Raw genomic sequence first — 13877 nt, forward strand, 5'->3', positions numbered from 1 at the left:
CAAGTCTTGCAATTCTTTTGTTAAATTTATCAGTAAGAATTTTATACTTGTTGGTGCTCTTGTAACTGAAGCACGAACTTAATTTTGTTTTCACGTCGTTTACTGTTAATGTCTAGAAATACAACCAATTTTGCATGTTGACGTTGTGTCTTGCAACTTGAGCTCATTTTTTTATCTCTAGTAGACTTTTTTGTAGATTCCTTAAGAAATTTTACATAAAATATGTTATCTACAAACAAAATGGTTTCTTCCTTTCCAATTTGGATGTCTTTTATTTCTTTCTCTTGCCTGATTACTCTTACCAGGATTTCCAGGACAATGTTAAACAGAAGAGGTGAAAACAGATATCCTGTCTTGTTTCTGATCTTAAGGGAAAAGTATTCAGTCATTCACCATCAAGAATGATACAACCTTTGGGTTTTTCACAGGTCTCCTTATCAGACTGAGGAAGTCTCCTTCTATTGCTAATCTGTTCAGCATTATTATGATGAAAAATATGAAAAGGTATTCACGTCTGTCAAGTGCCTCTTCTGTGTCTATTGAGGTGATGATCTGATCTTTGCTCTTTAGTCTATCAATGTGGTGTATTACATTGATTTGAGTTTTCTAAAGTGAACCAATCTTGCATTCCTGGGTATATTCCACTAGATAATGGTGTAAAATACTTTTTACATATTGCTGGACTCAGTCTGCAAGGATTTTGTTGAGGATTTTTGTTGAGGGATATTGGTTTGTGGTTTTCATTTTTGTTATGTCTTATCTGGTATGCTGGTAATACTGGCCTCACAGATTGAGAATGAAAGTATTCCCTTATTGTCTATGTTTTTGGAAGAGTTTATAAAGGATTGGTGTTAATTCTTCATTAAGTATTTGATAAAATTTATCAGTGAATTCACTGTTCCTTGGTTTGTGGGAAGATTTTTTTTCATAACTAATTCAATCTCTTTTCTTGTAGCAGGTCTTTTCAGACTTTCTATTTTTTCTGGAGTCAGTATAGGCTGTTAGCATATTTCTAGGAATTTTTCCATTTCCACTAGGTTCTAATTTGTTGACATACAACTGTTAATAGTATGATAATCCTTTTTATTTCCATCAGTTCAGCAGCAACACCCCCCTTTCTTTCCCCAAATTAGTAATCTGAGTCTCCTCTCTCCTCTTCTTGGTCTGTCCACCTCAAGGTTTGTCAATTTCGTTTACCTTTTTAAAGAAGTACCTTTCAGTTTTATTTATTTTCTTTATTGTTTTCTTCTCTATTTTATTTATTTCAGACCTACTTTTTATTATGTCCTTCCTACTGCTTGCTTTGGGTTTAGTTTTCCCTTTTTCCCTAAAATCTTAAGGTGGGGCATTAAGTTATTGATTTGAGATATTCTTTCTTTTTTAATAGAGATAAATTTCTCTAAAGGAGAAATAAATTTCCCTCTAAGCACTGTTTTAGCTGTATCCCATAAGATATGGGTGTATATTTTCTTCTATTCATTTCAAATTATTTTCTAATTTCCTTTGTGATTTCTTCTTTGTCCCATTGGTTATTAAGAAGTGTGTTATTTAGTTTCCACATATACCGTAAGACATATTATTTTTGTTCCTCTTTTCTTTCATTACTCTCTTCTTTTGTGTTGAATAGATGTTTTCTAGTATACTATTTTAATATTTTGGTCATTTCTTTTACTATATTATTTTTTAGTTATTTTCTTAACAGGTGCCAAGGGAATTAAAATTAGCATCTTAACTTACAACAATCTAATCTAGATTAAAAGCTACTTAATTTCAATAGTATATAAAAACTTTCCTCCTATATAGCTTCATTCCCTTCCTCCTTCTTTATGCTGTTATTGTCATGCAAATTACATCTTTAAAATGGCATGCCCTCCAAGAGAGATTTATAATTATTGCTTTTTCACAGTTGTCTTTTAAATCAGATTGGAGGAAAAAAAAGTTACAAAATGTAAAAAATACATTTTTACTATCTTTTATATTTAACTCTATAGCTGTCTTTAATGGTGCTCTTTATTATTTCATGTGCTTTCGAGCTACTGTCTAGTGTCCTTTCATTTCAGCCAGAAGAACTCCCTTTAATATTTCTTGTGGGGCAGCTAGTAACAGTCACTCAGGATCTGTTTATCTGGGAACGTCATAATTTCATCTTGAAGGATAGTTTTAGTGAATACAGAATTCTTGATTGACAGTGTTTTTTTCTTTCAGCACTTTGAGTGTGCCAAGTTGCTGTCCTCTAGCCTCAATGCTTTCTAATGATGAAACAACTTTTAATCTTACTGAGGATACTTGGTGCATGATGAATCATTTTTCTCTTGCTGCTTTCAATATTCTCTCTTTACCTCTAGAAAGTTTAATCACGATATATCTAAGTTTGAATCTCTTTGAATTCACCCACCTTGCAGTTTGCTGAGCTTGCTAGATGTGTATATTAATTTTCTCATCAAATTTGAGGAGGTGTTGGCCATTATTTCTTGAAATATTCTTTCTTTCCCTTTCCCTCCTTTCCTTCTGGACTCTCAGAAGTTTATATACCTCATGGTGTCCCATAAGTCTAGAAGCTCTGTTTATTTTTCTTCATTCTTTATTATTCCTGTTCCTTAGCCAGATCATCTCAACTGATCTGTCTTCATGTTCACCCGATTCTGGCTTCTTCTTATTCAAACCTGCTGCTGAACTCTTCTACTGAATTTCTCATTTCAGTTATTGTACATTTTTTTCCACTTCAAAATTGGTGTGTGTGTGTGTGTGTGTGTGTGTATGTATAAAATTGATATTCTCCATTTGGTGAGACGTTGTTCTCATACTTTCCTTTTGTTCTTCAGATATAGTTACCTTTAAGTCTTTAAATATATTTAAAATAGTTTAAAGACTTTGTCTAGTAATATCAATGTCTGGATTTTTTCAGGGGTAGTTATATAACATGGCAACTCTGAAAATTCTCTTCCCAGGATTTGCTGTTGTTGCTGTTTCTTACAGTTGCTTCTATTTGTTTAGGACTTTCCTGAACTAATTCTGTAAAGTTTGTCACAGGTGACCATGGAAATCTCTGCTCAGTAAGCTTAAATGTCAGCTACTGATTGAAGGCAGATATCTTTACATGCCTGAAACCACTAATTCTCCCAGTTTTTGTCAAGGGTCACTGAGTGTGTATGTTGGTGCATACCTTCAACACTCAGCTAGGAAGTTTACAACTTAGCCTTGCCCTGCTTGCACAGAATCTGAAGGTTATCCTGAGGTAAGAAATCAGGATATCCTCAGGTCTTTACTGAGCATATGCATAGCCCTGGGCACGTATACAGTCCTATGCATGTGCATAGCTATCTAGATTCCCATGAATATATGGGAACTTTTCATAGCCGTTATGGAAACCTCATTCTCCAGCTTTTCCTTTCAAATGTTTTGGTTAGTCTTTGCCCCAGCTGTTATCTACTGCATCAGAGAGTTGCAATGTTCAACAACTGCTTCTGATTGTTTTGGACAAAAGCCCTAGGTAAAAGGTTATTCATACTGGGCAAGCTCCAAGTCAGGTTAAAAGATAGCCTTGTAAGTGGGGTCTTCCAGGGAACTACCAAATAAGTTGAATATTCTCTGCGAATGGGGCTTTGAAGGAGTGCCAGCCCCCCTCTATTCCCTCCAGGGGTTGTCACACTGCTGATTTTCATTGTGCTTCCAGGCGATTGATTTTCAAGGCTACCGTAGAGCTTGGGAGGGAGGGAGGTGAGTAGTGCGAGTTAAAACACTACAAAGTGCACTGGCATTATCAATATTCAGCCTTTTTTCTTGTATATATACTTCCCAGATTACTGAAGGCCTCTGATGAATTCACGGAGCTCCAGCAAAGTTATTCTGACAATTTTTGCAAGTGTTCTTTTTGCTTTTATGGAAGGGAGAACTTTCAGAGGTCCTTACTCTACTGTTTCATTGACATTTAATCTAAAACCCTTACTCTTAATCACCATACCATAGTGCCTGATACAGAATTGATTTATAAATAATGGTCAGGGTTTTGTTTGTTAACAAAAATGCTCTTAATTGTCTTAAGTACTGGGTAGAATTATGGATAGAGTACTGCATAGAGATCCTAGACCCTGTTTAGGTGATATCTAAATTAGTTTTAGTACCGGGTCATTTCTGGAAATAGATGGTCACTGGAATCCTTCTCCCACTTGCAAAAACAAATGGGAGCACATTAGAGTTACGGAGTCCTTTGTGTGGGATGGGGAAGAGGAAAAGTTTATGTGGGAACCATTAAAGCTCTCTATCTGCAGACACTATATGAATGGCTTCAGCTTTTCTCCCTGTAGATTAAGGAACCGAATGACACTCTGGACTCTTGTTCTTGCCTCTTTTTTTTTTTTTTTTAAATTAATTAATTTATTTATTTTTGACTGCATTGGGTCTTTGTTGCTTCGCGCAGGCTTTCTTTAGTTGTGGTGAGCGGGGGCTACTCTTCATTGTGGTGCGCAGGCTTCTCATTGCAGTTGCTTCTCTTGTTGCAGAGCACAGGCTCTAGGCGCATGGGGTTCAGTAGTTGCGGCTCGCAGGCTCAGCAGTTGTGGTGCATGGGCTTAGCTGCTCTGCAGTATGTGGGATCTTCCCGGACCAGGGATCGAACCTGTGTCCCCTGCATTGGCAGGTGGATTCTTAACCACTGCACCACCAGGGAAGCCCCTCGTTCTTGCCTCTTATGCCAATGCCACAGCTGAATTCGCTGTCTCTGCCTAGTCTTTTTAGATGGATTAAAATTCCTCTTTGGCTATACTTTTATGTAACTCCAAAAGAACAAAATAAGCATCACTGCACTCACATCTGCACACTGTATAATTCATGGTCAAGTTATGATCTCCCCCGTACTTTCTAGTCCAGGCTCTTTCTTATTCAGGAGGAGTAAAACAGAGGCAAGGTGGATGCTACCACTGGAATACGTGTACTCCAATACCTCACTGCTGACCAGAAAAATCATTACCATTTTTAATTCCACCTCCCAGCAGGGCCAACATGTACCTTCACTCAGACTGCCTATTTATATGACTCTACTAAGAACATTTTATGATTTCCTGATAACCTGCCCCAGCTATAACATACCACAGCTATAACAAATTTATTCTTAAAAGGAATAAGTTGAATTAATTTTTATTTAAAGACCTTAAAATGGCACTGTGCCGTCTAATTTGAAAGTCTATAAAAAAGAAAAAATAACAGTCAAAAGTAGATTTAAATTTGATATTCTCATTTGTGCTCAGTTGGCTTGATGAAGAAAAAGATTTTTTTGGTTCACCATCAAGGTATTTGTTGACAATCAGCTAAGAGTCCAGTGAAATATCTTATTTCTTAAAGGAAGTGAAAATATATTGCACGTCTGCAGTCTACATCTTCTTTCTTCATTAGAAATATTATCTTTGACCTCTTCTTACTCTCATTCAAGATCTGAACTGGGTTACCTTCTGCCTTTCATATATTCTACTTCTGCTTAAATAATCTCCAATCCCTGTTTCATGTTGATATGTTTGCATACTACTTATGGTCATTATAAGAGTTCTGCATCTACTACTTAGTTCATTTTCACAGTTACTCTGTTAGTTTTTGTTTTGCAATACTACAATGTTCTAATTTTATAATATCTGTTATCACCAGAAAACAGCAGGTGGTAAGTGGTGCAGAGGGAGGAAAAATGCTAAATTTTGGCACTGACACTAATATGCTGTAATACAATTATTCTCTGTAACAAACCTGCTCAGTCACTGCCTCAAAATGCAAATGAACTATCGTTTTTCTTTTTCTTGATAAAAAGTGAAATTTTAAAAGTTTATGCAAGGGGGACTTCTAGCATGTTGGTAATATTCTCTTTCCTAACCTAGAAGATAGTTCCAGGGGTTTTTTCACTTTGTGATAATTCACTGAGCTATATGTTTTGTTCTGTGCACTTTTCTGTATACATGTTATATCCTAGTATAAAAGAGTTTTCAAAAAGAGTTTATTATGTGGAAGCTCTATGCTGGCCAGAAAGCAAAACTAGATTAGAAAACAAGAAGAATCTAGAAATTATCAAAGATAATTTCAGTTGTTGATCATTAGTAGCACTGCATGTCTTTGTCCTAATTAATACTAATATACATAGAACCAGCTTTCACAAATAATATTTTAAATGCCAAAGTAACATTCAATGTGAATAACTTTTACAGAATGCAATGTATTCAACAGTAAATATAAGAAAAGTTTCTTATCTTAGTCAGTTACGTCTTAGCAGGATATGTATCAATTTTCAAAATTTTCATAATTGATAAAGACCACTGTAATAAATAAGAATGCATCTTAAAAGAAAAAACTTTTCCTTAAAGCTTTTTGTTGGTAACTGTAGTCAATAATATTGCAGTACTGTACATATGTTAAAGTTGCCAAGAGATTAAATTGTAAAAGTTCTCATCACAAGAAAAAGTTTTGTAATTTTGTATAGTAATGGATGGTACCATTTTGCAGTACACACAAATATTGAATCATTATGTTATATACCTGAAACTAATATAATGTTATATGTCCATTATACCTCAATTTAAATTTTTTTCAAGCTTTTGCAAAGATAGCCTCTTAGAAATAATTTTGGCAAAGGCAAAGCAGTTTTAAGATACTCCTTTTATTTTAAAAAAAACTATAGTTCTCTCCACAAAGGCCAGTTTGCACACGTTATAATCTGAAGTACAGAAATGAAATTCAATTAGTTTTGCCTCTCATTTTAGAAATACAATCTCTCAAATATTTTATTCAGTTAAAATACATAAAAGCTGAATTTACAGTTTTACTGCTAGTGCACATGCCCAAAAGCCCTATGAGTAAGTCTAGGAGTTCTGAAAGCACAAAATGTGTCCTCCTGCACTTCTGCTGAAGCTTCTTGGCAAAAAAAATTATTTTAAATAATTACATATGTATTAGAATATCCTCACTATGCAGCAATGGTTTATCTAAGGCTAGAGCTACAGCAAGCAACAGTGTCATTTCAAGTAGGTAGCAAGTGCTTTAGAGATGCTCCTCCCACAGAATGTAAAATGAGAATATTTTATGATTTAAGGAGGAGACACACAAACAAAGTATCCTGTTTTATCCATTCCTAACTTTTAAAGTAAAATCCAGCTAACTGACTTAAGTGTAAGAGGAAAAGAAAATTAACACCTCATAAACAGATACTTTACATGTATTATCTGATTTTACCCTCATAATATTGAAGGCAGCATTACACTCCAAGAAAAACAGCTAACAGTCACAAAATCAGTCAAGAGAAGAGATGACAACTGATTACTGAAGTTGGGTTACCCCACTCTACTATACTACCTCCATCCTAATTTTTCTGCCTCCTGACTTATGCTTCCCCATTATGTTTCATTTGTAGTAAAAACTATGACTTAAGAAGAAAACAGAGAAAAATATCAATATTAAATTCTATATAATTAAATAATAATTTCACTTTTTGTTTAAAAATCATACCAATGTCTGAATGCCTAAAAAATACCAGGTGCTTTACACTCATTATTCCTATCAGTATTTATTAATAAAAATGTACCAACATATATATACACACACATACACTCACCAGAACTCATTAGATCTGAAACATGATGTTAGGGCAGGGTAAGAAAACAAACAGAAGCATGGTAGAATACTGATGTCTACTGCTTACCAGTTTTTCTCTGAATGTGTCTTTTCCCAGCTTCCCTGAAAGCAATAACAGCTCTGAAAAAAGCCCGGAGAACTGCCCAACGGAAAACAGCTACAGGATCAATTCCAATCATCCCAGAGATAAATGCATTCTTGCTACTTCTCAGAAGAGCGACAATGTCAGGGCGCATATGATCTGTATTTTTTTCCCGGAAATCCTACATGAAAAAAGTACCAGTGTCACTTTTGAAAAAATTATTAAACCAAGAAGATAATGGGTGACATATATGAACAGTGGTTGAATAAGGCTATAGAAGTGACTTCTGTTTTAGGCAGCTAAAGGGACCAGATAGATATCCTCTACAAAGTCCCATCTGACCCTAAAACTATTTAATTCAAAAATTATTTTAAATTAGAATAAGCATTCCACAATCTTATTGCAGCTTGTTAAACACTGGTCAGGGAAAGACTCTCTACAGAACTATCACATAAAATGACAAGAGAGTTGAGTAACAAAAAGGAGCCAGAAATGAGAAGACCAGGAACAGCATTTCAAAGGGAACACCTACTACCTATAGGTGGCAAGGAGTTGAACAAGTTCGGAGAAAACCAGTAAGACCAGGGGCTGGAGCATTCTTGGCAAGGGTGAGAGTGGTAGAAGAACAAACAAATAAATAGGCTATGTAGGCTATGTAAGCCTGAACTAGGAGTTTGGGTTTTATTCAAGTGTAAAGAAAAGCCACTGGAAGGATAATGACATGAGCTAACTGGTGTTTTATAAACATCACTGGTTGCTGCAGAGGGAATGAACTGTACAAAGATGGAAAAGGTAGGCCAGCTATTGCAGTATTCCAGAAGAACCGAAAGTGACTTGGACTACATTGATGGTACTAGTTAGTGGAAAAGGAAAATGGTTATCATATATGGGATATGTTTTAGAGGTAAGGACAAAGGACTTGGTGGATTAGGGCATGGTGAGTGAATGAGGAAATTAGGTTAACACCTATATTTTGGGTTTGAGCAACAAAGTGGATAGAGGTACCATATACTGATATGGAGATGACTAGAGAAAAGAGAAGGTATAGGGATAGAAAATGAGGATTATGAGGTAAGTTTTGACCAAGTGAAGCTTGAGATGCTGAGAATAACGATAATAGCGAGTAACATTTATTGAGAGGTTTCTAAGTGTATGGCACACTTCTAAGCATTTTACATGTGTTGTCTCATTGATAAGTTCATTTCATCACCTTAACAACTCCTTGAGGTAGATGATATTATTATTCCTATTTTATAGATGAGGAAAGTGAGTCATAGAAAGGTTAACTATCTTGGCTCCTATCACACAGTAACTGGAAGAACAGAGGTTCAAACTCAGCCACTTATAACGAGTATACTATGTCTGCATACAGACATCAAGTAGGCAGATGGATATATTTGTCTAGATTCTTACAGAGATTTCAGAAAATGCATTTGGATATCATCAGCATACAGATTTTTAAAGCTGGATAAGATTACCTAAGGACTGTAAATAGACAGTTAAAACCACCTGTCAATAGGGGTTGGCGATGACAGAACAGAAGAAAAGGCGTTTAAATACCCACAGAGATATAGGGAGGGCAAGAAGCTTAACACTCCTGGAAGAAGGTCCCAGACTGATATGCATAGTCTAGGCATTTGACTATAACCACACCCAGATGGAAGGATTAAAACTTGGTGAGTAGGGCTTCCCTGGTGGCGCAGTGGCTGACAGTCCGCCTGCCGATGCAGGGGACACAGGCTCGTCCCCCGGTCCAGGAAGATCCCACATGCCGCAGAGCGGCTGGGCCTGTGAGCCATGGACGCTGAGCCTGCATGTCCGGAGCCTGTGCTCCGCAACGGGAGAGGTCACAACAGTGAGAGGCCCAAGTACCGCAAAAAAAAAAAAAAAAAATTAGAAATGAAAAAGGAGAAATTACAACAGACACCGCAGAAATACAAAGCATCCTAAGAGACTACTACAAGCCACTCTATGCCAATAAAATGGACAACCTGGAAGAAATGGACAAATTCTTAGAAAGGTATAACCTTCCAAGACTGAAAAAGGAAGAAATAGAAAATATGAACAGACCAATCACAAGTAATGAAATTGAAACTGTGATTTAAAATCTTCCAACAAACAAAAGTCCAGGATGAGATGGCTTCACAGGTGAATTCTATCAAACATTTACAGAAGAGCTAACACCCATCCTTCTCAAACTCTTCCCAAAAATTGCAGAGGAATCTGCAAAAAACTGCAAACTCACTCTATGAGGCCACCATCACCCTGATACCAAAACCAGACAAAGATACTACAAAAAAAGAAAATTACAGACCAATATCACTGATGAATAGAGATGCAAAAATCCTCAACAAAATACTGGCAAACAGAATCCAACAACACATTAAAAGGATCATACACCATGATCAAGTGGGATTTATCCCAGGGATGCAAGGATTCTTCACTATATGCAAATCAATCAACGTGACACACCATATTAACAAACTGAAGAATAAAAACCATATGATCATCTCAATAGATGCAGAAAAAGCTTCTGACAAAATGCAACACCCATTTATGATAAAAACTCTCCAGAAAGTGGGCACTGAGGGAACATACCTCAACATAATAAAGGCCATATATGACAAACCCACAGCAACCATCATTCTCAATGGTGAAAACTGAAAGCATTTCCTCTAAGATCTGCAACAAGACAAGGATTTCCACTCTCACCACTATTATTCAACATAGTTTTGGAAGTCCTAGCCACGGCAATCAGAGAAGAAACAGAAATAAAAGGAATTCAAATTGGAAAAGAAGAAGTAAAACTGTCACTGTTTGCAGGTGACATGATACCATACATAGAGAATCCTAAAGATGCCACCAGAAAACTGCTACAGCTAATCAATGAATTTGGTAAAGTTGCAGGATACAAAATTAATGCACAGAAATCTCTTGCATTCCTATACACTAATGATGAAAAATCTGAAAGAGAAATTAAGGAAACACTCCCATTTACCACTGCAACAGAAAGAATAAAATACCTAGGAATAAACCTACCTAGGGAGACAAAGGACCTGTAGAAAACTATAAGACACTATATATAAGACACTATAAGACAAAGGACCATGTCGAAAACTATAAGACACTGATGAAAGAAATTAAAGATGATACCAACAGATGGAGAGATATACCATGTTCTTGGATTGGAAGAGTCAATACTGTGGAAATAACTATACTACCAAAAGCTATCTACAGATTCAATGCAATCCCTATCAAATTACCAATGGCATTTTTTATGGAACCAGAACAAAAAATCTTAAAATTTGTATGGAGACACAAAAGACCCCAAATAGCCAAAGCAGTCTTGAGGGAAAAAAGCGGAGCTGGAGGAATCAGACTCCCTGACTTCAGAATATACTACAAAGCTACAGTAATCAAGACAATACGGTACTGGCACAAAAACAGAAACATAGATCAATGGAACAAGATAGAAAGCCCAGAGATAAACCCACGCACCTATGGTCAAGTAACCTATGACAAAGGAGGCAAGGATATACAATGGAGAAAAGACAGTCTCTTCAATAAGTGGTGTTGGGAAAACTGGACAGCTACATGTAAAAGAATGAAATTAGAACACTCCCTAACACCATGCACAAAAATAAACTCAAAATGGATTAGAGACCTAAATGAAAGACCGGACACAATAAAACTCTTAGAGGAAAACATAGGAAGAACACTCTTTGACATAAATCACAGCAAGATCTTTTTTGATCCACCTCCTAGAGTAATGGAAATAAAAACAAAAGTAAACAAATGGGACCTAATGAAACTTCAATGCTTTTGCACTGCAAAGGAAACCATAAACAAGACGAAAAGACAACCCTCAGAATGGGAGAAAATATTTGCAAACGGATCAACGGACAAAGGATTAATCTCGAAAATATAAAAACAGCTCATGTAGCTCAATATTAAAAAAACAAACAACCCAATCCAAAAATGGGCAGAAGACCTAAATAGATGTTTCTCCAAAGAAGACATACAGATGGCCAAGAAGCACATGAAAAGCTGCTCAACATCACTAATTATTAGAGAAATGCAAATCAAAGCTACAACGAGGTATCACCTCACACCGGTTAGAATGGGCATCATCAGAAAATCTGCAAACAGCAAATGCTAGAGGGGGTGTGGAGAAAAGGGAACCCTCTTGCCCTGTTGGTGGGAATGTAAACTGATACAGCCACTATGGAGAACAGTATGGAGGTTCCTTAAAAAACTAAAAATAGAATTACCATATGATCCAGCAATCCCACTACTGGGCATATACCCAGAGAAAACCACAATTCAAATACACACATGCAGGCTTCCCTGGTGGCGCAGTGGTTGAGAGTCTGCCTGCCGATGCAGGGGACACAGGGTCCTGCCCCAGTCCGGGAGGATCCCACATGCCGTGAAGCAGCTGGGCCCGTGCGCCATGGCCGCTGAGCCTGCACGCCCGGAGCCTCTGCTCTGCAGTAGGAGAGGCCACAGTGGTGAGAGGCCCACGTACCGCAAAAAATAAAAAAATAAAAGACACATGGACCCCAACGTTCACTGCAGCACTATTTACAACAGTCAGGTCATAGAAGCAACCAAAATGCCCATCAAAAGACAAATGGATAAAGATGTGGTACATATATACAATGGAATATTACTCAGCCATAAAAAGGAATGAAATTGGGTCAATTTGTTGAGTTGTGGATGGATCTAGAGACTGTCATACAGAGTGAAGTAATTCAGAAAGAGAAAAACAAATATCGTATATTAACGCATGTATGTGGAACCTAGAAAAATGGTACAGATGAACCGGTTTTCAGGGCAGAAACTGAGACACAGATGTAGCGAACAAACGTGTGGACACCAAGGGGGGAAAGCCGTGGAGGTGTGGGGGTGGGGGTGTGATGAATTGGGCAATTGTGATTGACATGTATACACTGATGTATATAAAATGGATGACTAATAAGAAACTGCTGTATAAAAAAAAAAGAGTTTCAACATAATCATTAGGAGTACAAGCTCACAAATACCCAATGGTACATGATGACATGAACTTTGTCAGGCCTAATGGATGTAGAGAAGAGAAAAATTCAACCAACTACATAGATAAACTAGTGGATTTAAGACTTACTGATGGTAACTATTCTTTCAGATCTAAAAAGGCTATTACAATTATGTAATAACCTATATGGGAACAATTTTGCTGCACACCTGTACACCTGCTGTACAATTGAAACATAACATTGTAAGTCAACTGTATCCCAGTATAAAATAGAAATTAAATTTAAAATAAAAATTATATTTTAAAAAATTAGAAAATAAAAAATAGAATATAAATAAATAGACTATTACATACAGAATGGGCTGACATCAATTTTAGCTGCAGGAGGAAACAAACAAAACCATCTTCTAATGACAGCAGAATACTGTAAAGTAGAGTATGAATTTTAGTAGTATCCTTAAACTATCTCCCACTGTACTGACCAACTACAAAGAGGGTAGTGTGACAGGGATGGTGATATAGTTAAGAACACTCCTCTGCCCTAAAGGCATATTCAGTGATAAATTTACTCACCTTTATCCCATATTTCACTTTCCCGGCATAATGCTTTATGATAAAAGCAGGCTCCATCACAGCTGGAAATTCAATGTAAGAATTCTCTTCATGTTGATGCTTAAATTTGTCCAGCAGTGTTTGATTTGTAGCCTGTGGAAAGCTGAATTAAAAATAAAAACAAAAACACTAAAGAAAGATGCAGCAGCTAATACAGTAGTTTTTTTAAAATACATTGTAATTACATTTCCATCTAACACATTTAGCAACTTACTGAGAGTTTTCATTAAATAAGTTCTCATAACAAGCTGAAAAATGAGTAAAACAAGAATTGGTATTCCTGTTTTGCAGTTGAGAGCTCAAAAGTTGTGATTTGCCTAACTCACACTTTGCAAGTGGCAGAAGTGAGAAATTAACTCAAGTCTTTGGATATTTAGCTTACGTCACAGTGTACTGCACTACCATAAAACCCAAAGAATAATAAAAACTAAATCATATGTTGTTTGGGGTCAAGAACTTGCAGTAAGGGAATGATCTCTCAATTTGGACAGGTCCTTTAAATCACTGTCATTTTTTGTTTTTTCTTCATGTATGAATCAAGTAGTAATTTTCTTACCTATACCA

The 13877-nt window shown here is 36.4% G+C and overlaps 1 protein-coding gene across 2 annotated transcripts in view; it reads right to left on the bottom strand.

Annotated features, from left to right (window-relative positions):
• MYO9A (myosin IXA) overlaps nucleotides 1-13877 on the bottom strand; it is a gene marked incomplete at its 3' end in the record, with an annotated part of 220604 nt that overhangs the window by 151686 nt on the left and 55041 nt on the right. For both annotated transcript variants that reach the window (XM_082860992.1, XM_082860993.1), the window contains exons 12-13: nucleotides 13275-13416; nucleotides 7670-7865 (exon numbers count right to left, since the gene is read on the bottom strand). In XM_082860992.1, the coding sequence (XP_082717118.1) occupies nucleotides 7670-7865; nucleotides 13275-13416 (338 nt within the window). The remainder of the gene's footprint in view (nucleotides 1-7669; nucleotides 7866-13274; nucleotides 13417-13877) is intronic.

Source organism: Leucopleurus acutus (genome assembly GCF_964270905.1).
Source record: "Leucopleurus acutus genome assembly, chromosome: 1".
In the NCBI taxonomy this organism is placed as follows: Eukaryota; Metazoa; Chordata; class Mammalia; order Artiodactyla; family Delphinidae; genus Leucopleurus; species Leucopleurus acutus.